The sequence below is a fragment of the Aythya ferina genome (genome assembly GCF_964211825.1).
Source record: "Aythya ferina genome assembly, chromosome: 11".
NCBI lineage: Eukaryota > Metazoa > Chordata > Aves > Anseriformes > Anatidae > Aythya > Aythya ferina.
The window spans coordinates 11,506,837-11,531,334 of record NC_140307.1 but is presented as its reverse complement, the minus strand read 5'-3'; the positions used below and the strand labels follow the sequence as shown (position 1 = coordinate 11,531,334).

Below are 24,498 nucleotides of genomic sequence, written 5' to 3'. Positions count from 1 at the left end.
CTCCTTGGAAGAAAGTGGCCGTGTGGTTCACACATGCTGGGACGGCAGCGGGAGGAAACCAGGCCTCGGCAGAGCATCGGGGAGCCGGCATGCCTTGGAAGTGCCTCCAACGGCCACCGAGTAATGAAAGCCATGCCATCGCTAACCAGAAACTCTTGGGCTGAATGTTTTTGTGCAGCAGAAGCCTTTTTATGTTCCTTGATGTCTGCATAGCGTGCAGGGAAGCAGGTGTTGATCAGTCCACCTTGAAACAGTTGGTTCTGCCCGGTGAGATGATTGCCTTCCCAAGACAGCTGCGCCAGTCACTGTGTGCATGTATTCATCCCAAAGTGTCCATAATAAAGAGGGTTGTTCTCTCCTCTGTTTTTTTTAAACTTCATGGGAGTTCCTAGGGTTTTCTTTTTTTTTTAGCCTCATTCAGAGTCTGTATAACCATGGCCTGTCTTAAGCAAGAGAGTACGTTATGGTTGGCCAAATTAATGACAGGTTGTAGATCCCAAAAGTGGCCATTGAAGCTTAGGGGAATTGGTCAACTGGTGATGTTTTTCCCCTGCAAGTGGGAGGCTTTGGGACCTTAGTTGTGAAGGTAAAGAAGGTGGCCTGGAGACATCACTTGGTGATTAAAGCTTCTCACTGGCCTTCCTTGCATCGAATGGGATGCTGAAAAAAAAATAAAAAAGATCCTTGAGTGCTCTGTCAAAGGTTTGCTTTGCTGTGATTCATCCTTTCTTTTAATAGCAGTACATGTCAAAATAAAGATTTAATGGAACTAGGAAGGAATGTTAAAAGGACTGCGGCAAGGTAATAAGGGGATTTGGACTTTAATGTTATATTGCTCCAAGGATCTGGCTATAGGCTTTGAGCTGGCTGAATTAACAACTTTACCTGCTTAATTTCTTCTTTCCATGTGGCACCTGATGATATTTCCCCTTCCTTCAAAACAAGACTTGAAGGCAAATAGCTGCTTCATTGCTAGACCTCAGAAGTGATGCCCGAGGACTCATTTAAATCACCGTGTCCATCAGCATCTTCATGACCAGAAAACTGAGGCTGCATTACTGGTGTCCTCCATGTGCTGGGTCTCTTCCTATTCCTGTATCTCTAGTGGTCTTGCAGACCCCACATCTCTCCTTAGACCAGCTTACAGCATTATTTGATGTGACAGTTTCTGCAAGGCTGGTAGAGAATTACAAAAACAAACAAAGTATTGCAGCCCAGGGAGAGGCTTTCTGTAACCCCAGGCACTGGAGGGAGGCTCCTCTTGGCCTCCGCAACCCTGGAAGTTATTTTCCTTGACATGAAGCTTTGTCAAGGCTTTCCCTTCCTCCAAGGGGGGAATTTGGTTCCTCTCGCCATCCCCTTCAGTCCTGCTGTGAGCCAGGGCTGCCAGGGTACCCCAGTTCCTGGGTACCAGCATGTCTCAGCTCCACGGCAGAGAGGAATGAACTGGGTGAGTGGGTGGTGTGATGGTTTCATGGTTGGGTACCACTGAGCGATTCCGGGCCGACCCCTCCATCCTGCTGAGACTGACATCCTCAGCTTGTGGAGAATAATTAGTTTATTGCAAATGCTATTTTCTTTTTCTTTTTATAGTGAAAGGACTGCATGAATTAGAAAAGACAGGGTCAGCAGCAGCAGCATCTAAAGTAGTGAATGCTATTAATGACAGCAAGGCTGATAAGCAGAGGTCATAGTCTTGTATTCTTTGGGCCACCGGAGTATCTGCAGAGCCAAGCATTCTGGCAGAGAGGATGGGAAGTTATCCTGTTGACAGATAGATCCTTTTATGAATACTTGAGTTTTGGAAAGTGCTTAACTAGTCAGTCACTTCACATGCTGCGTCTGGCATCGCGACCTCATCATTTGGGAGTGAACAAATGATGAAAAGAATAAATCAGTGACTGTCATTTTCTATTGTTGTTAATTTTCATGATCTTCCACTTTAGAAGACGGTGGTGGTTATTAAGTGAATGCTCCAAAGCTTTATTCTGTCATAGAATCACCTTTTGTAATATATATTCCTAAACCTGTGCTGACTGCCCTGTTTGGTGTTTCAGGGATGCCTACGCGGTCGGCTGGAACGGCCGGATGGGGATGCGGCACAGCAGGCTCACCAGCCCCAGCTCCTTCCTAGACAAAGATGGGATATTCGTGAACACAACCAACAGCAAGCTGCTGGAAAGGGCCCATGGGATTCTCATGTTAGTACAAAAGGAGTGGATTTTGGCTTTATTTCTAGAGTATAGTGAGTAGTATGGGTAATAAGGGGAATGTAAATAGCCAAAACAACAACAACAAAAAATTGAAGTTTCAAGTGGACTTGGACACTGTTGGGTCAGAGTGACCCTGGTATGTTTTATGCGTCTGATTTATTCATTTCTTATCGTCCATTTATAATGACAGACACAGGAAAGTGGTACAGGGAAGCAAGAGAAGGGATGAGTCTTCTTGTCAAACCAGTCTAAAGAGATGACAGCGATGTTATGCAGTAACATTTTTTAACGTGATATCAAAGTTTCCATTACAAATGAGTTGTGGAAATGATGTTGATGAATCATGGTACAGCCTCATCAGAAGTTTCAGAAAACATCACCAGGGTGCCTGGAGGTAACGCGCGGCATGAGAAAGCAGGGTGGTCAGTTGTTCTGCGATGCCGCTCCCTGTTCTACCCAAATTACCAGTCAGCCCATCGTTCCTGATGTAACAGTTTGCTTTAATTGAATGCCTTCCTCTCCAAGCTGTGGAGATAAATTTGGAAAACTACTTTGCAGCTTACGAAAGGAACCTCATTTCAGTGCAGGTTGTAGGAAGGAGTTTCTAAAGGGGATTTTGAAGGGCTTGTTTCAGAAACTTGTGTTTTTCTGAATCTTCTCTTATTGCTTGTACCGTGCCACAGTAAAGAAAAATATATATATATTTCTAAATGGTAGAAGTTGAGCTGTCCTATTGCAATACCACAATGGTAACCATACGCGCTCTTCTGCAATTGCACACGTGGATTAATCTGAGCCATTTATTATCTCCCCAGGCGAAATAAGAACTTCAAAGCCAAACCCAGTCTCCCAAAGGTGAGAGAGAAGCAATGTTTTGACCTTGCCAGTCCCCGGGTTAAGGCTGTATGTACAGTGTTGAGATGCTTCTGTGTGTGTAAGGAAGGAAGGTGGCTGTGGCTGCTTTCAGGACCATCATCATCATCTCTGCTGTTTTGCTCTGTTCAGAGTTCTTTAATTTCTGTAAAACCGAAGGATTTCTGATTTCTGCTGGGAGAGGACTGTGTGAGCGCTCGCACCCTCTTTTCTCTGACCTGCTCCGGCTCCTTTTTTCCTCCTCCTGAGGGAGAAGTATGTACATGCTGGGAAAATTTGATAATTAAATCTCTAAAATGAGCAAGTAGGTTATGCAAGATGGCTGGTACCTATAGACAAAGTCGTTGCCATGAGGCCTACCCAGTTTTGTCTGAAAAAAATCTCAAAATTTCCACCCTACCCTACAGCATGACTGCATGCTGTGTGTGACTTAGAGTCCCCATAATCTTTGAACAGCTTGTCTAATTCTCAGGTTCCCTCCACTTTGGCTGCATTTACTGTATTGTAAGACAAGAAAAGCTGAGAAATCTGTTTTAACTGGAAGAATAATGTTTTTTGTGGTCACTGCCTGGCTTCTCATAAGGATTTTATTTGCAGGGGGGTCAGTGTAATGACAGAATGAAGCAGGCTACAGCTTCAAGTGGGACTAATATGTGCCCAAAATTTCTCTCTTGCCCATTACTAAATGATCTCTGGATAAAAAGAGCAGTTCGGCACAAATTGCCGTGGCAGGCTTGGTGCAGCCCAGATCAGAGCATCCTTGTACTAAGACCCATGTAACTTCTACACAGGCAGATATGCTACTTACTCCTTTGATTGACATTGCAGATTGTGCAGTTATGAAATAGTTTTCAGTCCACCTCAGTCTTCTGATAGCCCAAAGCACTGATGCTGGCTGCCTTTTGTTCTCAGTTTTGATTTCTGCCTCCCCAAATGGACCAGAAGGAACAAAATTTAGTTTTATTTTCCTACATGCAGATTGCACTGGGAGAGACACAGAAGCAGTTAGTAAATGAACTCCATTAATAGTGAATGAACTCCGTGTGATAAAGGAACTGTTTCATAGCAGTTACAAGGAAAGAGGTTTTCAGTAGGTTTTGTGGGCTGATGCCTTCATGGTTCTGGCTCACTCAAGTAAACTTCTCCACTAGTTCTTGGACAATGTGCGTTTCAAGCAAGCCCAGTCCTCCCGTGGACTTTCTCATACCCCCACGCTTATTGAAAGAGGAGATGCTTATGCCCTGCTGGCAAGCACATGGTTTCCATCCATGGTTTCCTGTTCACAGGAATGAAGCCCCCGGGCTTGCTAATTATTGCTGATGGCTCATTTTCTGTATGCGCATGATGAATTATTTGCAGTGGCCGCAATTCAAGACTGTTGTTAACATGCCGTGAAAATAATCAACAAAGGGTCAGCTTTCCAGCAATGTATTTATGTTTGTCTACAACTGCACGTTAGTGGGTTGGAAAGCCAAAATTCACATGGTCAAAGATGCCCTTGGCAAGTCCTCAGAGGCCAAACAGGGCAGGCGTTTTCAGCTGTTCCTTGATCTTGGTGTTTTCCATTGAGATGAAATAGGGTAGGGTGGTTACCCTAAGGAAGCCCTGCAGAGGGTATGAAGGGGGGCATAGCATGGCGGTAAGGTCTAGTTTTATTTATAAAGAACAAACTAAGCCTCTCTCTTCTGCAGCACCTGCTGGATGTGAAATCTCTCAAGCACTTGACCAACCTAACACTGCACGACCGCATTACAAAATCCCTTCTCCATCTCCATAAGAAGAAGAAACCACCCAGCATCAGTGCCCAGTTCCAGGTAACGCAGCACCCTGTGTGGTTTTGAATAAAAGGCAGATCCCTGCTCTGGCTCCCCACAGGAGCACTTGCAGGCACAGTGCGGTCCCATCTTCACCACTATTTGTTTAGGACATTAATTCAGCTCAAGATGGGGTTTGGTGAGGCTGGGATGGAGTGCAGCGCCTTGCATTTGTCTGAATGATGGAAATCAAGAGAAGCAGGTTATGGCGGGTGTCGTGATGAGCAGGGGGGTGATGTGCCAAGACAGCATTGGTGAGACATGAAGATGAGCTGCAGAACAGAATATCATCTGCTGCAGAAGGTGGCTGGGAGAAAGGCAGTCACATCTGTGTAAAATCAGTGGGCAAAGCAGCAGGGAAAGCCTTGTGTTGAGGTGGATTGATTCTGGTCTCCTTCATGTCTATGATTTTTTTAAGTACCCTCCTAGTGAAATACATGACCAAACACTGATACATGTAGCATGTAGCTCTGTGTGCTTGAATGCCCTCTTCTCTAGTGCCTTGCTCTCAAGGCAATCACATTGTGGTGTTTTCTCTGCTGTATCTAGAAATCTAGTAAAAATCTGCAATGACATTTTAAAGTGTTCTTTTACTTGCATTCAGCATCTGAAATTCAATCTGTTTTCAAGTCAGCCAGAATGTGAATTTTAATAGGTGCGGAAAGGTCAAAATATTGCTGCATTATCTCAAGGCACGCAGAGGAATTCAGAGGAAGGATCAATACAGCATTTGTTGTGTTGGCAGTGCTGTGCGCCAGCCAGCCTTCCCTGGGAATAGCTGCAGCTAAAATAATTCTCAGAAATGTGCATCAGGGCTTGGAAATTGGTACAAGACACATGCACGAGCATGTGGTAATATTAGAAAGCAGCATTTCAGTTAAAAATCATTTTCTAAGGAAGTCTGGCTTGTTTTTTTTACTCATTTTTTTTTCTTTTTGAGAAGTGAGTCATTTTTAGAAAGTCTCCATGCATAGATCTGGGTAAGATTAAGTAATTTAATATATATATGTATGCATGTATATCTGTGTATATATAATATGCAGAATGCACATCTGTATATATATATATTAAGCTTAGTCTAGTCTAATGGTATGCTGGTTAAAATAAATGTCTGCAGAGTTTAAGTCATACATAATTAATACATACGTGTACATGGGGGAGCTGAAGTGAGGATGTCTTCCTGAAACCCATTCATCGTTCCAAGGAGATGTGGAAAAGCACCAGGGTGCAGGACTGAGATTCCTGTATATTTTCTAGCACATAAAAATTACACAGCTCTGAACACCGTGAAGATTCCCCCCTTCCCCTGTGCAGCAAAGCAGAGCCTTCAAATAGCAAATATGCATTCTGACGTTCCCCAGCAGTGACTTGACAACGTAGGAGCTGTGCCTACAACACATCCTCTTTTATTTAAATGAATGAAACCATATTTAAGTCAGAGGCAGCATGCTGGCTTCTGGTGTTACTGCCTGCTTCTCCTTTTAGAAAAATGCCGGGCGCTCCAGCCCTAATTTCATTTAACACTCGTAAGGGAGAAGTATTTTCTCTAGAGACCAGCCTGGTGCAAGCCTGCCACATAGCTTTTTATCAAGAGCACGCTAATAAAATTGCAGAGCATGCAACTGGGTCACAGACAGGAAATACAAATGTTTCCTATCATGGGGTTTTTGTTTTGTTTTGTTTTTCAGATAAATGCTGCCTTGTGGCTAATGCCTGGACAGGGAGCTTGCAGCTGCTCTGTCTCGTATTGATTTTAACCATGCCTTAAGTTACACTGCTCTATAGGCAAAATAGCTCTGAGTCACTGCTGCCTGTATTTAGTGGACACTGTGATGGCTTTCTTGGTAAAAAAAAAATAAAAATAAAAAAATAAAATAAATGGAAGGACAGGGATTTGTACAGGCTTCCCCGTTACCCGCCTTTCACGTGTTTTTTCCCTGGCAAAAGGAGTCTGCCCTTACTCGCGCAGGGTGATGCAGAAATGACAAATCGCGCCCTGCGAGGCTGAGTCCCAGCGGTACAAGAGCGTGAGCTGGGGAGGTTTTGCAGGCAGCAGACAAAGGAGCGGGGCAGGGAGTTAATCCGGGGACCCTGCCTGTGCCTTATGGATTCCCGGTGCTCGGGGCAGGCCAGATGGCGGCGGGGGGCATGTGGCGGGGGGACCATCTGCCACGCATGGTGCGGCGGTGGCTGCTGATGGGATGGAAACACCGCACTCTGCTGCAATTCCCAGCACCACCCATGTACGTCGCTGCTGGTTATTGCTTAATAGAAATTGATTCTTTATTTTTTTCCAATCTACCTTCCGCAAAAGATACCCACAGGCAGAAATCTGGGAACGCGCCCACCCGCTGAGGTCTGGGCATCGCAGCCTCCCTGGGATGGGAGCGAGGGGGCTGTTTGGTGTTTGGCATAACTGGGGGCTCAGCTGCACCACACGTGTGTGCTTCGCCAGTTCCTCTTCCCCAGATGCCGCATGCAGATAAACATTTATTAATATGAAAGGCTTCCCATAAAGGTGGCTTTAAAATGATCAGAAGTAGAATAAAAGGCTTTCTGCAAGACAGTCTTTAGACAACGTGCGTCTTGCTAATATTATGCACTTGTGCACGCAGGTTTATGACCATGTATATTCATAAATTTGTAGCTGCATATAGTAAATACACAACAGAATACCCTTTAAATAACTGAGTTTTAGACGCTATTAAAATCGGGTCATTGCTGTGAGTAATCAACTCTGGAGCACGTTATTAATACCACATCAGTAAAGTGCTCTGCAATTAGAGACATCCAAAGCATTTACAGAGCACATAAAAAAAATAAAATGCAGAATGCAGTCAAGGAGTTGGTCCAGCCGCAGAATGACTCAGTGACTGTGTGTGCTCTGATCTAAGGCGGTCAACGTGGTGTTATTTCAGAGAGCTTGTGCTTTGTTGCATTTTTGCAAGTCGGAGGCGTAACTTGGGATGACATCCCACTGAAGGAATTGTATGCAGTAATTGTAGCAGTGATGCCAATACCAATTCACTTGCATGGTCTACGCTTTTAATAATTGCACAGAAATTAAGGGAAATGAAAATGCCATGAAATCTCAGTGTCAGAAATGGGAAGCTGGCAAAACCTTGATTCTCAGTGATCACAGCTGTATTTTTCAGCAGACAAGTATGGCCAGGAATATGCCAGCTTTGAAACTACTTTCATGTCAAAGCAGCCTATGAAGTTTTTAGGATTTACAACTTTAAAAATCTATATAAATCCAGTTATTTGACAGAATGGGAGTTCAATCAGGCATGCTCTAGAAAGTGGTTATTCGGCAAGCAGTCAGGTCATCTTCCTGTTCCAGAACTATCATTAAGAGAATTTCTTTCTAGGCCAGTGATGATGTTCTCAGAATTAAAAAGCGGAATAATTTTTGACAGCTGAAAATTCTCTTTGTCTTTTAAAGACATCAGCAACCGTTGGGTACAAAAGGGTTCGGTCATTATCTTGGAGCTCCCACTCAATACTTATATGTGGCTTACTGGTACGGAGCAGGAGGTGACTTTGGGATCCAGTGGCAGATTCAGAAATGTCAAACTGGGAGTCTCAAAATACATTTCTGCACAGTGTACTGCTGTGAGTGCCATCCTGGTTTCTGCAGGAACCCTGAACAAACAGGGTTGTATTTCCCTGTTGCTAATTTGTTGGGTACAAAGACAAAAGCAGCCAAGTTGTAGCACATCTGAGATGCTTGTTTCAGGGAACAATTTCCTATCTGCCTGGTTTACTCATTGTTTGTTCATAGTTTTGTTTTCTGACATAAGTGCCTGGTGTTTCATTATTCTTTATGTTCCCTTCTCTGTTTCCCAACTGAAGATGTCTCCTCTATTGCAGGCATCGCTCAACAAGCTGATGGAGACTCTTGGCCAGGCAGAGCCTTATTTTGTCAAGTGCATTCGATCCAATGCTGAAAAGGTAAACTCTGACCTGTAAGATCACTGCTGTGAAGGATGTGATTGCAAAACCCGCTCTCGGTGTTTGTTTGTGCGTAACTGATTCCTTCTCTCGCTGTTTGGAGATAACAACCCAAACTTGTAGTGTTTTGAGGTTTTGGAAACAGAGATCCTTCTGCAGCATAGCTACTGGATTGGGAACCAAATAGTGAAATGGACCAGAGTTGGCCTTTAGCTCCTGATCTCCTGTTTAAAATAATTTTTAAAATATTTTGTAAATGTCTAATTGAAGGAAAAAAAATAAGAAATGAAAGTCAAAATCAAGTTGGATTTATAGGGTATTTGTACCTTAGTAATGGAAAGCATGGACATTATCACTTGGGTGTAGGATCACTCTTGATAAAGTGCACTGTCTTTTCTTGTAATAGAAACACCTAGATGAAAAATCTTTAATAAACCAATCTGACTCTTCTGAAGCTTCTGCCACCTGTAATAGAAATTTACAGACTTATGAATTCACTTGTGCCCCTACTGAGCTCTAATGCTTTTTTTTTTTTTTTAATTATTTGTAAAAGCACATTTTTTTTCAAAATAAGCCATTTTATTCAGGCTGATTCAGAGATGAAGCCAAATTCAAGAAATATGATGTAGAGAGTCATTTATCTCATGGGATAAGGATCCTTAACTTAAAAACAAGGCTGTAGAAACATATATATTTTTTTTTTTACATTAATCCTTTGGAGTCTTATCCAGACATTTAAAAATACATGGTGAAACTTTATGCCGAGCAGGTTGTTTCATTACGCACAATCTTACCTTACTCATTGGCTATGCTGTTGAGGGGTTCTTTCTTATTCAGTTCAGCAGATCCATAAAACCTTTGCGGAAGCTTTCTGTCTAATTAGATGTTTGAAAGTCTCCATCTGATGGCTCTTTGGAAACACAGAGGATTTAACTGTGGTGGTATTAGTGTGGTTCCTGAAAACCCACATTCCCTCTCAACATCGTTGCCAACGTGCATGTGATGCAGATGTGTTACATGTGCTGAAACCATTGACCCGTTTGCATGTTTAGAAGTTTCACCAAGTGCTTGGAGTTCAAGGAAATATTGGCTGTAAATATTTTTTCCCTTCCAGCTGCCCCTGCGGTTCAGCGATAGCCTGGTGCTCAGGCAGCTGCGGTACACGGGCATGCTGGAGACTGTTCGGATTCGCCAGTCAGGATACAGCTGCAAATACTCTTTCCAGGTTGGCTAAACATTTTCAGTCTTTCACCACTTTTATCATCATTATCACAGTTGTCTGAGTGTTGCTAGCTTGTAAGTATATTTGTGTTTTACAAAGTAATGAATTTATGGCTTGTGCAAGGCAGTGGATGTAATTGGATGACGTTGGGAAGGGAGTAGTCATGGGCTGTTTTGCTACGTCTGAGTTATTGCAAGCTGCTCTAGACCAAAGGCTGCAAGTCCTTCTGCAGATAACTTCATGGTTTTTGAACAAAAGCAATAATGCATGCAGTGTTTTTTCATAATGTATGCAAAATCACTTAGACAAATCTATATCCCTTCAGAGTGATAATGAGAAGTTCAGACTAATGATGGCTGATCCCTGTCTGAGCTGTAACAGGCCAGGTCAACAAAATGTAAGAATTAAGATATGGGTTCCTTTAGATCAATGTTAAAAGCTTTATGAATGTTTTGTAGGAGACACCTCCTCAGTGTGACCCAGACAAACAACAAAGTCCCTTCTCTTATGTTTAAGCCTACCGTTGGCTATTGAGCTGCTTTTCGGTGCTCATTTCCTTTGTTTCTTTGGGAGCAGCATTCTCCCTGTTGTTTTGCCACTGGCTGCGTCCCATCAGGAGGCTGATGGGGATCCTCTAAATCACTCAGGAGTTATCCAGCTTCTCTTTTTTTTTTTTTTTTTTTTTTTTTCTTTTCCATATTTTTGCCAGCTTTTGTGCACATGTCAGTTCTTTCATGATTTGCTGTTGCTGATTTGTTTCCTGCTGGCAGCTGCTTTCGGCCAGATGTCATGTCCGTGCAGCAGCTGTTAAGAAAGGAGGACTGCTTAGGGTGTTGGTTTTTTTTTTTTGCCGTAAGAATGAATCCCAACCTTACTTGGGAGGATCACTCGTCTGATACCTCTGCTCTCTGAGTCCTCACAGCAGCAGTGATTGAAGCAACCTCTTCCTTGTGATGCATTGCAGATTCTGGTAACTCCCTTTTGTAGTGGCCATTCCTAAGGATTTGTAGCATTTTTGCTCAAAATGACCTCTGCAGATTGTGCAGAGTCTCTCCTCCCACACTAGATGACATTTGAAAGTTCCTGGGCCTCTTCTTTGATGTGTTTTCCATGCAATTTTGAACCACAAATGGAGGAAACTTGGTGTTTTCCAGTCCGTAAAATGCTATCTGTCCTTCTGCTCCTTGACAGATCCTTTTTCATGTGGCCAGTGGAGCAAATCCAAGCTGCTTATGCAAAAAGGTGACACAGCAGTACCCATCCCATTTAATCCAATCTTGTTGTTTTTTTTTTTCCTCAGGATTTTGTGAACCATTTTCATGTCCTTCTGCCACAAGGAATCAGCCCATCTAAGCACAATATCCATGATTTCTTCAGGAAAATAAAACTCAATCCAGACAATTACCAAGTTGGAAGAACCATGGTAAATTTTTATCTATTTAAGATAAAGATACACCTGCATTTGTGCACAGTTATATTAACATCTTCATATATGTTTTTAACTAATGAAAGTAATTTTCTTCTGTTTGCAAGAAGCCAATAACTTAGTTGATGCTTTGAGTATTGTTAACACAAAATAGCGAGTAACACTGTTATTTTCTTCTGACCAAGCCACAGTGGTCAGGTTATAACAAGGTAGCCTTTAAAACTCATCTGTGTGCAGACAGATGATTGTTGTTATCATTTTGCCTCCCCAGAGGGGAATGCAGAGGCTTTGTAATTCATGACTGACGTGTGTTTTTTTTTCCGCAGGTTTTTGTGAAGGAGCGAGAGCGGCAGCTTCTGCAGGACCTGCTCCATCAGGAGGTACTGCGCAGGATCACACTGCTGCAGCGCTGGTTCCGCAGCATGCTCTGCAGGAGGCAGTTCCTGAGCTTAAGGCAAGCGGCAGTAATCATACAGGTAGGTGGTGGTGCCTAATTTCATCACTAATTACAATCTGTAAGTCCTGTAGATGCAGCTCTGGCTGTAGCTGGAGTATCTGAGGCCTAAAATCAGTTCCCCTCTGCTAGGAAGGAGCTTGCCATCAGAGTTGGACTCCTAGAAGGGTGGTAATTTGGTCATGGGAGAGACCGAGCTGGAAAGCTTGCATAGAGGCAGATGCTCTCTAGTTCCCAAATCATTCATGTTTCAAGGAGCTGCCTGCTGTGTTTGCAGAGATTCTGGCGTAGTTACCAGAGCCGAAAGCAAGGCGAACCATCCCCAGACCCCCTGGTACTCAGCAAAGCTGCAGTTGTGCTCCAGACCCACTGGCGAGGCTTTGTGGAGAGGCGGAGGTTTCTGCAGATGCAGTTTGCTGCTCACCTCATCCAGAGCTGCTGGCGGGAGCACTCGAAGCGGAGGCACGATGCAGCCACCAGCATCCAGGCAGCCTGGCGAGGGCACCGCGCAAAGCGGCTTTACAGAGCCAGCAGAAGCAAAATCATCAGTTTGCAAGCAGCGTGCAGAGGATACTTAGCACGACAAAGGTAACGTTGATCTTAAAATAAATGAATAAAATAAAGAAGTACTTTCTGATAGTGCCCAGTGGGGAGAAGTATGGTTGATGTGAATTCTGGCACTGCTCAGACCACTGTGACTTACAGATGATGGTGTCCCTTCATAGCATCGCTGACACTGTCCCGACCTGCCCTAATCCTTCACTCGTCCACGCTTTCTAACAGAGGAGTTCAGTTAGCTGCACATCCTACTCTTAGAATAAGCAGAGCCTATTTCAGGTTAGAGCACGTAGGCAGTGGAAAGCCGAGGACATAAATACTTGTGAGTTGTTTTTTTTTCTTGGCAGCAGCACCAGTTTAAGTAGCCTATTTTTAACTCAGATTGGCTGCCAATCTGGTTGCTGCACTGTCTCACAGACAATCAGTCAGCAAGTGGGGTGAGGGCAGAAGCAGGGACAGGAGTTACTCGAGCCAGCTGCTGCGAGAAGAAAAACATTTGCAGCCATGCCTTGGCTCACTGGCTGTAGGGCAGGTCTTGGTTCACTCTCAGGAAGCACTGCCTGTAAGGTGTGGAATGACTGACAAAGAATTGGGAGCTGGAAATAGCTCTTAGTGCAGGGTACGAGTGCCTGTCAGCTGTGCCAGAGGCATCCCAGGCATGATGGTGAAGATGAGGAAGCCAAGGTGATGCAATGTGTTACGGTTTCCTGGCTTACAAACTGTCTACACCAGGGATGAAGTCTGGAACTACTGTCATCAGCACAGGAGAAACTTTCAGGTGCGTTGGTGCAATTGTTGAGTAGGTAAGATGGCAAAAGAGAAGACTGAAAGTGCACTTGGTGCATTGACCATGAACTTGCATCATCTTGCACCTGACTGGAGAGGAGGATTTTTCAAGATGCTGATGGTGGTGAGATGATGGTGATGAAATGCCCCCAGTGTGGTGCCTTGGAATGATGTTTATGGGCACGGGGTTACAATGTGCTGCTTTTTTGCTTTCTTGCAGGTTTAGAGCTTTGAAAGAGCAGAGGTTAAAAGAGATGCAGCTGGAGAATGGCCTGTCAATTAGTGAAGAGGATGGACTGGAGGCAGATGGTGCTTTGGAAATTAAGGGCTCCGACCCATCCAAGTGGGAGGATGGCTCGTTTGAAGAGAGAGTGAGAGCTGTAGAGGAACATAAATCACTGATGGAGAATAATCGTGTGAATCATGTGGATCCACTGGATACTTCTGCAAATTTATTGTACAAAAGGCATGAGAGAGCCAGTAGCCAGAGTGGTATGGACACTGAAGAGGAAGTAATTGTGAGAGAGAGACCCAAGTCACTGGAGGATCTTAACCAGAAGAAAGTCGTTCGTGCAAAAAGAGAAAGCCGGAGAATGCGTGAGCTGGAACAGGCAAAATTCAGCTTGGAATTGCTTAAGGTCCGGTCCACCGGAGGGCTGTCGCCTTCAGAAGAGCGACGGTGGTCTACCGAGCTGGTATCAGAGGCACTTCATTCCCCTCAGGGAACCCCGGAGAGTGAAAGCTCTCAAGGGAGCTTAGAGATGTTAAGCTGTGAAGATACCCCAAGTAAACTTGTTTCCTTAGTTTTAGATGAGCAAGATGTGCAGTCATTTTCCCCTGAGACGCAGGACTCTGTGCCTAGCAGTCCCCAGCCCCATCTGCAGGACAAGTCTTTCTGCACAGCTGATGTGAACAGCAATTTATCCAGTTGCAGAAGGATGCTTTCAGACTCTGAGCTGCCCGATAACCACACTGCAAAGGAGCATGTGGTCTGTGACCCCCAGAATTATCTGTACAAGACGCATCCAAGAGAAACTTTCCTTTCTAGTAACCTACCTACTTTCTACATTCCACCACAGGACAACATGAAGGTAAAGCAGTCACTGGTGGAGAATAACTTGAGGAATAAAGCAGCGGAAAGAGAGGAGAAAACAGTTACGTTCTCAGAGATCAGGAAGGACTCTGAGCAAGACCAGGGCAAAGCCTTGGGAAGGGAGGAAGGAGAAAAGTCTTCTGCCAAGAGAGAGGAACGTGGGACAGCTGCTGCGACTCAGACCCATTCTCCAGACTCTGTTATCAAGAGACTGGAGAAGCTCAATGTGGAGAAGGAAGAACGACAAAAGCAACTTCAGCTGCAAAACGAGAGGGAGATGATGGAGCAGATCCGTCAACAGAAGGAAATTCTGGAGAGACAGCGCAAAGCCTTCGAGCAGCTCGAGAAGCAAGGCCGTGTGGAGGCTTTGCAGAGGGCTGAGCTAAGCAGAACAAAGGACCCCACTTTGAAACCATCCAAAAAAGCAGACAGCCGGCCTCAGTCGGCCCTCATCCTGCACCCCCAGGGCACGACCACAGCTGGAACGCCAACCTCATCAGTGGACATCAAAGGTCTCACCGTTGGGAACAGGGGAGGCTCTCCAGCCCACAGTGCTGCCAAAGACAGGCCTGTCAGCATGTTCATGGAGCGAAGGGAAAGTCAGGCGGGGACGGCGCTGGAGTCACGGTGCAGCTCCAGGCTGGCTCCCGACCCCAGGGATGTCCCGGGCAGCCCTTTCTCTAGGACAGAGCGCCTCCGGCAGCCCCGAGCGCCACACCAGGCCACTGAGGAGACGAGGGCAAGCAGCATGTTCTTCACACCGAAAGATAATCCCTTTGGCCTCCAGTGAGTAAAAATATGATGGGATTTCCTTGTAGGCCTTTGCTGGGTAAAATGGTCTCTGGCAGAATGTGGTCTGGAGATTGGAAAAAAAAAAAAAGCTATTGAAACAGACCAGTGTCAGATTTTTTGATCTTAAAGCAGTGAGTGGGCATAAATCAGGGGACAAAGAAAAAGAGCTTGAAATGCTATTTCTAAGTCTTCCATGTGTTGGGCATTATATAAGCCAGGGGAGATAATCATAGCTATTAGCAGGTGAAAGGTGTTAATAGCAAGAGAGAGTTGACACTTGTTTCATTTACCCTAAGTATGAACAGTGATACAGGTTTCTTTTGAAAGGTAAAAAAAAAAAAAATTGAAAGGAAAAAATCAAAAGAGCAAAAGTTTTTTTTGGGTGGCCAGAACAGGAATAGCTAGACAAGTAAGAATATTTCTGGATTTTTCTTGCTAATTGTAGAATTAAAATAATCAGCAAAGGTGATTATACTCTTGCTGAGAAAAAACAGCAACTGCCCAAAGGGAGTTTAGGATGTGAATGCACTTTGCCAGTCTATCACTTGCATAAAAAGTTACACATGTAATGGGCTTAGTAGTCTTTAACGGTCAATAAAAATACTCCTTTATCCCCGATAGAGCCTCTAGCATCCCATGAGCAGGAAGGCAGTGGAGGGCTTTATGGAGCCCTCACCCGTTGACATGGTAGAGTTTTGTTCAGAAATGATGGCAGAAAGAGTGAGCTGAGCAAAGAGCAAGTTAAATGGGAATGTTCTTGAATGCTGTGTTAGATGCAAAGTGAGGATGCTCTCTTTCTGAGCCAGTTTAGTTGAAATCTGCAGGAGGTCCCAGAAAATTGCTTTGGAAGTAAGTATTTGAGAACAGTCTTCTCCCCATGCTCCTTTCAGTTTCTTTTTCCTTGTTAATGCACAGAACAAGCAAGAGAAAACGGAAAAATATATCAAAAATCCTCATCTTTAGTTTTCCTGGAACTTAAAAATTTTAATGCTGCAACAGAGCAATCACTTTTCAGAATACAGAACTGGAAAAATACCATCAGTAACCACCATGAAGGGTAGAGTGCAGCTCTGGCAAAAAGAAATTCGTATCTTCTTTTTTTCGTCCTTTGGTATTAAGTCAAATCCTGAAGAATTTGAAGTGGTTCTGAAAACCTGTGACCTCAAACAGTGATTTCTTCTTGATTGCTCGGGCTGCCTACTTCTATGTTGCTGAGAGCTGGGCTGGCACGGTGGGAAAGCTTTTAGAGAAAATGAAATGTCTCTGTTTTGTTGCCTTTCAGCAGGGAAGCAAGTCATCAATGCCTTCCCAAGGGTGAGCTAACTAGGAAGCCATTTAAGATGCCTGGGTCTGGCAGAGGAGAGGTAAGTTGCAGTTTTCTTATTTTCTCTTTTAATTGAAAAGGGGAAAAAAAATCCCAAACCCTTATTCTGCCAGCTTTCCCTGAAGTGCTTTGGAGAAGAGAAATATAAAGCACAAGGGTTGCGCAGGGCTCTTGGGGATGGGGGGGATGTCACATTAACGCAACTTTCACACCTCTTGAAAAAAGCCCCCGTAGCATTAATGTGTAGCAGCACAGAATTGCTCTGGATGAAAAGGATCTTGCAGTCCTGATGGCAAACACTGTAGTACGCAGTCTTGTCTTGTTTGCTTTAATGTCCATTTTAGTAACATCCATTATTGTCCCATTTTCTCCGTGCTGTCTTGGCTTTTGTTTTCCTGGTTGTTTTTGCACTACATGTAATAGTGTGTGTCCTCTGTGGAGTGCAGTGTTACTCAGCGTTGTTGTAAGGCTGTACTTGAGCTACGCTATGATGCCAAACACTGGTAGAATCTCCTTTTATAGAATCTCTTTTTATTTTTAAAACCTTTTTTTTTGTTGTTGTTATGTTTTATCATTTGGTCAAGCAGGTTCCCAGACCGACCCATAAAAAGAAAGCCCGCATGGCGCGGACGCGCTCCGATTTCTTGACTAGAGGTACTTTTGCTGATGGGGAGGGGGATACGGAGGAAGATGATTACGATGGCAATTTTGAGTTCCTTCTCTCCTCTGACCAACCTCCTCATCCTGAGACAGGGCCTGCAGCCCGGCTCGGGCAGGCCTGTTACAGTGACTCCGAAATGGTAATTTTCCAACGTGTTGGGGCTGGAAAAAAAAGGGAGCAAGCAGATCTGCGGGAGCGTTTCTTTGCTAACCTTAGCTGCACGGATCCTACACTGCTTCTTCTCCCACTCACACAGATGTTGTAGATGGGTAAACTCGGAGAACACAGCAGAAATGAGTACAAAACAGAAAGGGAAATTATTTGAATTTCTGTCAGCCATGGGGATGTTTGCTGGCATGATTTAAGAGAAGCTTCCATGGTTTCCATAAGTTTTAGGTAGCATTGCAACTCATTGCACGGCTACCTTGTTTGTTTTTTTTTAACTAGGATTACCTCCATTACAAAATCCCACTAGGATCCTTTGGCTCTAGCAAAATTATCTACAGAAATGCATAGAAAAAATCAAGGCAAACACTGGACAAAAAAGTAACAGAACAAAGAAAACAATATGAACCTTGCACCTCCTATGATTTTTGATTTGGTATCCTTACCTAGGGTATCCAATGATTATTCAGTCCTCAATTATTGGAGTAATACTGGCAGATGCTGTCTTTGAGAAACAAAAACCTGTAAATTGGGCAATAAAACATAGTGTGTTGTTTTTTTTTTTTTAAAAAAAAAGAGAGAAAAATCATGTTAGTGGTTCTGTCAGGGAGAGATGGCAGCCTGGATAAGCTGTGTTCAGAAAACCTGAGAGGTATCAGGAGTGGAAGAGGACAGTAACTTCCACCTCTCTCCCAGTTTTTCTGTGGCAGGAGGTGGCAGAGGTGTCCACATAGATGTACGGATAAACCCAAAGCAGTGTCTCGTGCCGTAAGTGCTCACATTGCCAAAGATCCAGCAAATATTTCGTGTGATCCTAAAATCTGCCTTTGCAAGAAAGGCAGATGGCTAAGGAGGGCTTTTCGTGACTTTTCTGTTAGCAGTTCTTATTATAAACAACACGTTTTTCCTCACTGGGAAGGAGCAGAGTTTCACAAATTCCCTGAATTTTTAAGGTTACTCATGATAAATTTTCAAGGGTTTTGAGCCAGGAATACTTCAAGTGCTATCTGGCAGAAACGTGATTGAAAGATGTGGCTCTTTGAACTGAACTCACTTGGCTGTGTTTTAGTTCATCTCCCTGTTTTTATAACAGGAAAGGGAGAATTTTACAGAGGAGTAATATCAGGACCAGCTTTTATTTTTTGTCCCCTATTTGATGAGAAGTCAGCTTAAATAAACTTGCACATGCAAATGCAGTGCCTCCTATCCTACACCTTTACTTTCACTTAAGGCGCGTATTTGAGGACACAATGAGAAAGAAAATGTTCAACCCCCCTACACAAAAGAACCAAAGACTCTCCATTAAGATGGGGAAAAAAAATAGGGAGGAACAGGAAGCCAAATCTGGAGGTGTAGGTCCAAAACCAGCTGTAGACCTGTAGGAAAGCCACACTTGCCTGGCGTGTCCCTCTGTAAATGCTTGGTGTGTGCAGCCAGGAGCCCAAGGGAGCCTTGGCAAGAATGCAACAAACTTATCCATGATTGATGCTAAATGCCAGCATTTTCATCTGGACTTCCTTCTGCCACAGTCTCACTGTCTGGTCGAATGGCACATGGACCTGGTCCCTGGAAATGCTGGAAGCAGCAGCTCAAAAACGTGGCAAGAGTCCTGGGCTTTGCCGTGCTGTGTTCCTGGAGGCTACCCTGTTACAAAGCCCTAGTTTTTTAGCCGTAGAAGTCTTTTCCACTGGCAATCTCTGCTGAGACGCGAAAGGTGCTGGGCTAACGCTTGGGAATCTCCATCCTTGGGAGGGACCTGGCTCATCCCACTCATTAGAGATGCTCCTGGGCCTCTGCTCACCTGGTTTAACAGCTCTCATTGCATGCAAGTAGTAGTAGGTGCCAACTGTATCGTCTCTCCTCCTGTATCCCTCTTCTCTGCGCTCCATCACTAGCTCTAACTGGTGGTCGGGCTTAGCCAGCGGTTTCGCCTTGACGCAACCCCTTGTGCGGTTGAGTTCTGCTTTCTAGCAAATGTTGCTCGTAAAGTTGTGTGCCCAGTGGTATCGTATGTCTGTATGTCTTGACCACATGTACAGTGTTTCCGTCTGTATTCTGTATTGCAGGTTTGGGACCAGCTCTTTGGCTTGTGGCTTCTCTGTGTTAGGATCGCCACACCCGTAGGGCAGAGCTCTTTAAAGCAGCAAAATCCAGGGCTGCTTATTCATATTTATTAGCAGAGCCTGCTCGGGTGTTGCAAATGATGAAGCAGCCTATAATAGAGCAGTACTGGTGCATGTTGGTTTGGGTTCAAGTAGGTGAATGTGTGTGTAGCCATATCCCTCGTGTCTTGTGATGCTCACATGAAGACACGCCAAGCAGTCACCACACGCAGGCTGGTTGCCCTCCTAGTGAATAGTTTATTCATAGGTTTCCTGCCCCCAGCTACAGCTTTCCAAAAAGCCTCTTTTGATGTGCTGCTCGATGGCCAAGGGCTGCTGGACACACAACAGAGATCAAGTGCGACTTTGTGAAGTTAAGCATGTGATGAGTCTCCAGCTGTGCTGGTGTGAACCCGGCTGTTTTACCCTTTGGTTTCACGACCACCGAGTCAATGGTTGAGTGTCACCAGCTGGTACTTGCAGGCCCACCAGAGACTGATGCTCCTGACCTAAGTGCAGGGTAGCCCGGAGCATCTTCAGCCAGAGCTGAAGTCCAAGGTGCACCAGTATATAAATTGGCTGCTTAAGGTACGATTATCTGCAAACAGCCAAAGTGTGTTTAAGGATAAAGGGCTTCCTGACGAGACCAAGCCTTCAAAGGTTGCCCGAGCTTTTTGGCCAAGGATGTACCTGCCTTGCAGTGAGACAAGTACAAGTGGGAGGAACAGTTCCTGGCTGTGGTCAGTGCATATTAATAGCGGTTGTGTTTTGCACCTACGCCTGGAGAACTTCCCTCCAGCTGATAGAAAGAAAGCCTTGGTTAAAGAAACCACACCAGAAATACCTTCTGCATATATTTCCCTTCAGCAAAGGCTCTTAGAGAGGGCCCTGGATAATGAAGTGGTGATGTATTTTGCTCCAACCTCCATACTAAAGCCATGAATTGACTAACAGCTGTCTGAGTATCTGTCATTTGTCGCCAGCTGATCCCAAGCATCCCTGAAGAGCCAGCCATGGAAGAAGAGCTCTTGTCCTCAGCTGTTCAGAGGCAGTGTTGCACTTTAGGAAGCCCTTCAACACAGCATGTAGCACTGCTGCCTGCTGGGACAAGTCATCTCACTTGGCCTCTTTTTAGCATGGGCAAACAAAATACAGTTCTTTCAGAGTTAAAAAAATAAAAATAAAAATTTTTCCCCTTTTGCTCCATGGGATGACTACAGACCCCCTGGATATCGTGGTTTGCACGCACATGGTGCTTTGTGGTGTTCCCTGTATGGAAGAGGTCTTGTCTTGGGAGCTGAGAAGGTTTCCCATCCAGCTGAGGACCTTGCCCTTCACAACTTCTTCGAGGAGTCCCTCAAACAGAAGGGTCTCATGCCAAAAATGCCTTCAGTCCTTCTTTCAAATCCTGGAGAGTTTGCAATGGTAGCAGAGGAAACACTGATCTATAATAGATAAAAAATAGGGGCAGAGCAGGGAGAGATTGTAGTGGTAATGGCCAGAGGGTGATGGGGAGGTGATGTCTGGTAGGAAGTCTCATCTCCCCACAAAGCCTGCCTTCAGAGAGAGGCATGCAGTCCTTGAGGCGTCTACATGTGATGAAAGTAAGTCCAAAACTTTATCTTTAGTCTTAATGATGAGGCTATGCGCCACTTCCATCCTGTCATATGCTCTGATGTCAGGGAGCATTTCTTCTCCATGGTTTTATTCCACACTGGTAAAGACGAGGGCTGTTTTCAGACCCTATCCATTAACATCCAGCAGGCAGTGATGTCCCTGCTGCGTTTTGCTTTATAAAAAGCCCTTTTCAACAGAATTTCACAGATTTTTTTCCCCTCTCTACCCTGAAATGTGTCCCCTTATCTCCCAGACAAGCCAAGGCAATTCCAGGAAAACATGCTGAATCGCCTGCACAGAGCAATCACAATGTCCATTATGCCTCTATATTCAAGTACTTCATTATTGCTTGTATTATTTGGCATCCAGTTATTCCTTAGTTGTTTAATTACCCCCAGTCATTTTAACTTTGGTCCTTGGCTCACAGATATATCCCCCTGATGAAGAACAGCATTTGTGGCATGTTTTGATTAATAATAATAAGAAAAAAAAAAATCCTTCAGTTTTGTCTAAAAAGTGCATTACAGATGTGATATCATAGGGGCAAATATTTTAATAGGGTCACTGGATGGAAATAATTTTCATGGGTTTCAAGGTCCTTTTTTCCCTTGCAAGTCTCCACAATTTATATGTAATCATCACCTAAATGTAAGAACAACAGGAATAAGAAACCCTTTGATGAAAGCAGCTTTTTCTTTTGCAGTGGCAGTTTCGCCTTGTGTGCTGCCATCTCCTGGCTGGCAGGGATGTACAGGGGTAAAAAATAAAGAATGGGAGAGTAAGTGTGGTAAATGTGACTGCCCTGCCGCCCATAATTTATTGAATTTTATATGAAATGTTTTTGACGGAGGAAAAGGCAATGCTTAAAAGCATGGTGCATTAAGCTGAAACATTTGGGTAAAGGGAAAGCTGAAGAAGAGATCTCCCAGATCATTTCATACAGCCTGATTCCCTGCTTTCCTTGTGCTGAAAGGCTCTCTTCCAAGAGCCAAAATGTATTAAAATATATATATATAGCAAGAATATTTCTGGGCTGCATGCTGCCAGGCTGCCTTTGGATGGCTTCCTCCTCCATGCTGGGTAAACAAAGAGAGATTTTAGTAATATTTCCCAAGATAAAAAACGTTGCTCATATAACACAGTGGTGGAGACTTTGTGAGTGTGTGACAAGAGAGGGACTAAGGTAACATCTCCATTTTTGCTGCCTCTTGGGACGTGCTTTTTGGATAGCAGCTGCTAGTCATTAAAATACAGCGTCATGGCTGTGGCCTCTGCAGCCTCTGGGGATAAGAGGAAAGCACCATCACTTGCCTTGTCTCCTACAGAGTGCAAGATAATGGAAATGGTGCAAAACTTATCATTGTATAATGCAGAATAATTTAAAGCCACATTTTTAGAATTTAGTAGATATTATTATTCATGGAACCCTGTTAACATTTGATTATTGCAAATTCCTGTCACCCTTAAAAATTATCCCAGGGCATTTAAGGAGGTGACAAAGGCAGAGAGCCTTTGTATTAAAGCTGCTTAATCTCTTATTTCGTAAGGGTACATTTTAATGTGTCCTTGGCACAAAGATTTATTTTTTTCCTTCTGCAAAGTCTCCAACAAAGGCTGAAGGCAGGCTCTGCTGGGATGTGTCCACAAGACTGAGGTGGGGAACACCACAAATCACTTAAGCGTGGCTAACGATCGCAGCTAACGGGGCTCTTCTCGGCCGGAGAGCTGGGCTGCCCAGGGCAAGGTGACTGAGCAGTCCTGTGTGCTTGGTGAGGAGGAAGGTTGGACTTAGAGATAGAATTGGAGTAAGAGAAATGTCCTTTTGTTTTAGAAGCCATTAAAATATTTCTGTAGTTGAAGGAGCTGCAACTAGCTCGACAGGGACATAGATTTTCACCTGTAGGCAGATAGAAATAGAAATTTCAGTCATAACAGAAGAAATGTCTAATTGTTGCTTAAGGAGTTCTGGAATTCCAAGAACTGTCTCATTTTTGAATGATTCATCCTTGAATTGTTACAGACGGTGCAGCGGTTCACCTCTGGAGAAGGCCAAACAAAACTCCATAAAACCATGTCTCAGGGGGAGATCGGGAAGCTGGCGGCCGCGCAGAAGACCCTGGCCCCAGATGGGAGGTATGGAATGTGGCTGGAGCTGGGGGACGAGTCCACCCCGAGCCCTTTTTGATTTCCTTCACACTGCTGAGCTGCACTAGTCCCCAGCTTGGTGGTTTTGTCTCAATCAGCCAAAATCAGAATGAGTTACTTGTCACATCTCTTCATATGTGACACAAACACACCCAGTTAGAAGGGGTGATAAAGTTCATGTCACAACAAAGTTTTGAAGCCATATGCCAGGCATCCCATCTCAAACCACCCAACAGCATACATGAGACTTGGAGTTTCCTGCATTTCCTGGGGACAAATAGCCTGATTTTCCTGTTAGCAGTTGTACAGATTTAGCTCCTGCTAAAAGGATGTGAAGGTCTGGGAGAGACTGTAGGTAGTTTTGACTCGAAGGACATTTTCCCAGTTAAGGCAGTTCTTTCCACAAATTATTTCCAGGTCTCAACGAGCCAAGATGAGATTTTGGGTGAAGGGAAAGCAGGGGGAGAAGAAGACCCCTCGGGAGAAGCTTGCTACACAGTCTGAGCTGCTGGAGCTGTACGCAGAGCAAGAAGCACCCAACAGAGAGATGATTTCTGGCTTGCAGCTTGGTGAAGGTGAGTGCTGGGTGAGCACGCAGCAGGGTCACGTGTGTAAGGGGCAGAGAAATTGCATTTGCTGTCATGGCACAGATAAAATGTGGAACTGTTTTAAGCCTGGCTTTGCACTATCTTTAAGTGTAGCCCCGTGTATGGTGGCTTGGGTTAAGATGTAGAACCGATAAGTTCGTTTATCTGTAGGGTCAGGATACCTGTAAATTAGAATACCATGTATGTTCATATGGTCTAGCTGAGGATGGTGTAGGAAGAAGAGTTGGAAAACTGCACAAATTGAAAGGACGTGCTGTTTAACTTCTCTTGACTTCATGGGTGACGTGAACACGAAACAGCAGTGAGGAAGTTAGATGCTACAAAATGGGTCTGGAGGAATTCAGAAAACATTCAGAAAAGATAGTATGTGGCAAACCAAACAAATACTATTTCTTTCAAAATTTCTATGAAGTTTTACAAGTAGGGATTGTCGCTTTGTTCTGGGAGGCAGGGGACGAGGACAGAGGACAAACTCTTCTCCATGACCCCCTGAAGCCAGCTGTGTGCTGTCACCAGCACCTTCCATCTTCCACTGTGGAGCTAATCCTCCAGGCAGCCGTCTGGACACCAGCAGATGTTTCCCCTCTTGATAGAGGAAGTAACCAATGGAGACGTGACATTTAATCTTCCTATAAGCACTGCACAGTACTTTTCTCCTCTGCAGGTTTATTCCAAAGCCTATCTCCTTATT

General features: G+C 44.4%; 1 protein-coding gene across 16 annotated transcripts in view; it reads left to right on the top strand.

Moving 5' to 3' along the window:
- The window catches only part of MYO9A (myosin IXA), a 194,910-nt gene that overhangs the window by 151,972 nt on the left and 18,440 nt on the right, over nucleotides 1–24,498 (top strand). For 8 of the 16 annotated variants that reach the window (XM_084532490.1, XM_084532484.1, XM_084532487.1 and 5 more), the window contains 13 exons: nucleotides 2,058–2,201; nucleotides 3,029–3,068; nucleotides 4,778–4,900; nucleotides 8,774–8,854; nucleotides 9,969–10,079; nucleotides 11,377–11,499; nucleotides 11,829–11,978; nucleotides 12,234–12,544; nucleotides 13,521–15,179; nucleotides 16,468–16,549; nucleotides 17,094–17,309; nucleotides 23,075–23,187; nucleotides 23,617–23,774. In XM_084532490.1, the coding sequence (XP_084388616.1) occupies nucleotides 2,058–2,201; nucleotides 3,029–3,068; nucleotides 4,778–4,900; nucleotides 8,774–8,854; nucleotides 9,969–10,079; nucleotides 11,377–11,499; nucleotides 11,829–11,978; nucleotides 12,234–12,544; nucleotides 13,521–15,179; nucleotides 16,468–16,549; nucleotides 17,094–17,309; nucleotides 23,075–23,187; nucleotides 23,617–23,774 (3,311 nt within the window). The remainder of the gene's footprint in view (nucleotides 1–2,057; nucleotides 2,202–3,028; nucleotides 3,069–4,777; nucleotides 4,901–8,773; nucleotides 8,855–9,968; nucleotides 10,080–11,376; nucleotides 11,500–11,828; nucleotides 11,979–12,233; nucleotides 12,545–13,520; nucleotides 15,180–16,467; nucleotides 16,550–17,093; nucleotides 17,310–23,074; nucleotides 23,188–23,616; nucleotides 23,775–24,498) is intronic. The other 8 variants (XM_084532495.1, XM_084532493.1, XM_084532486.1 and 5 more) reach the window with 7 other exon arrangements.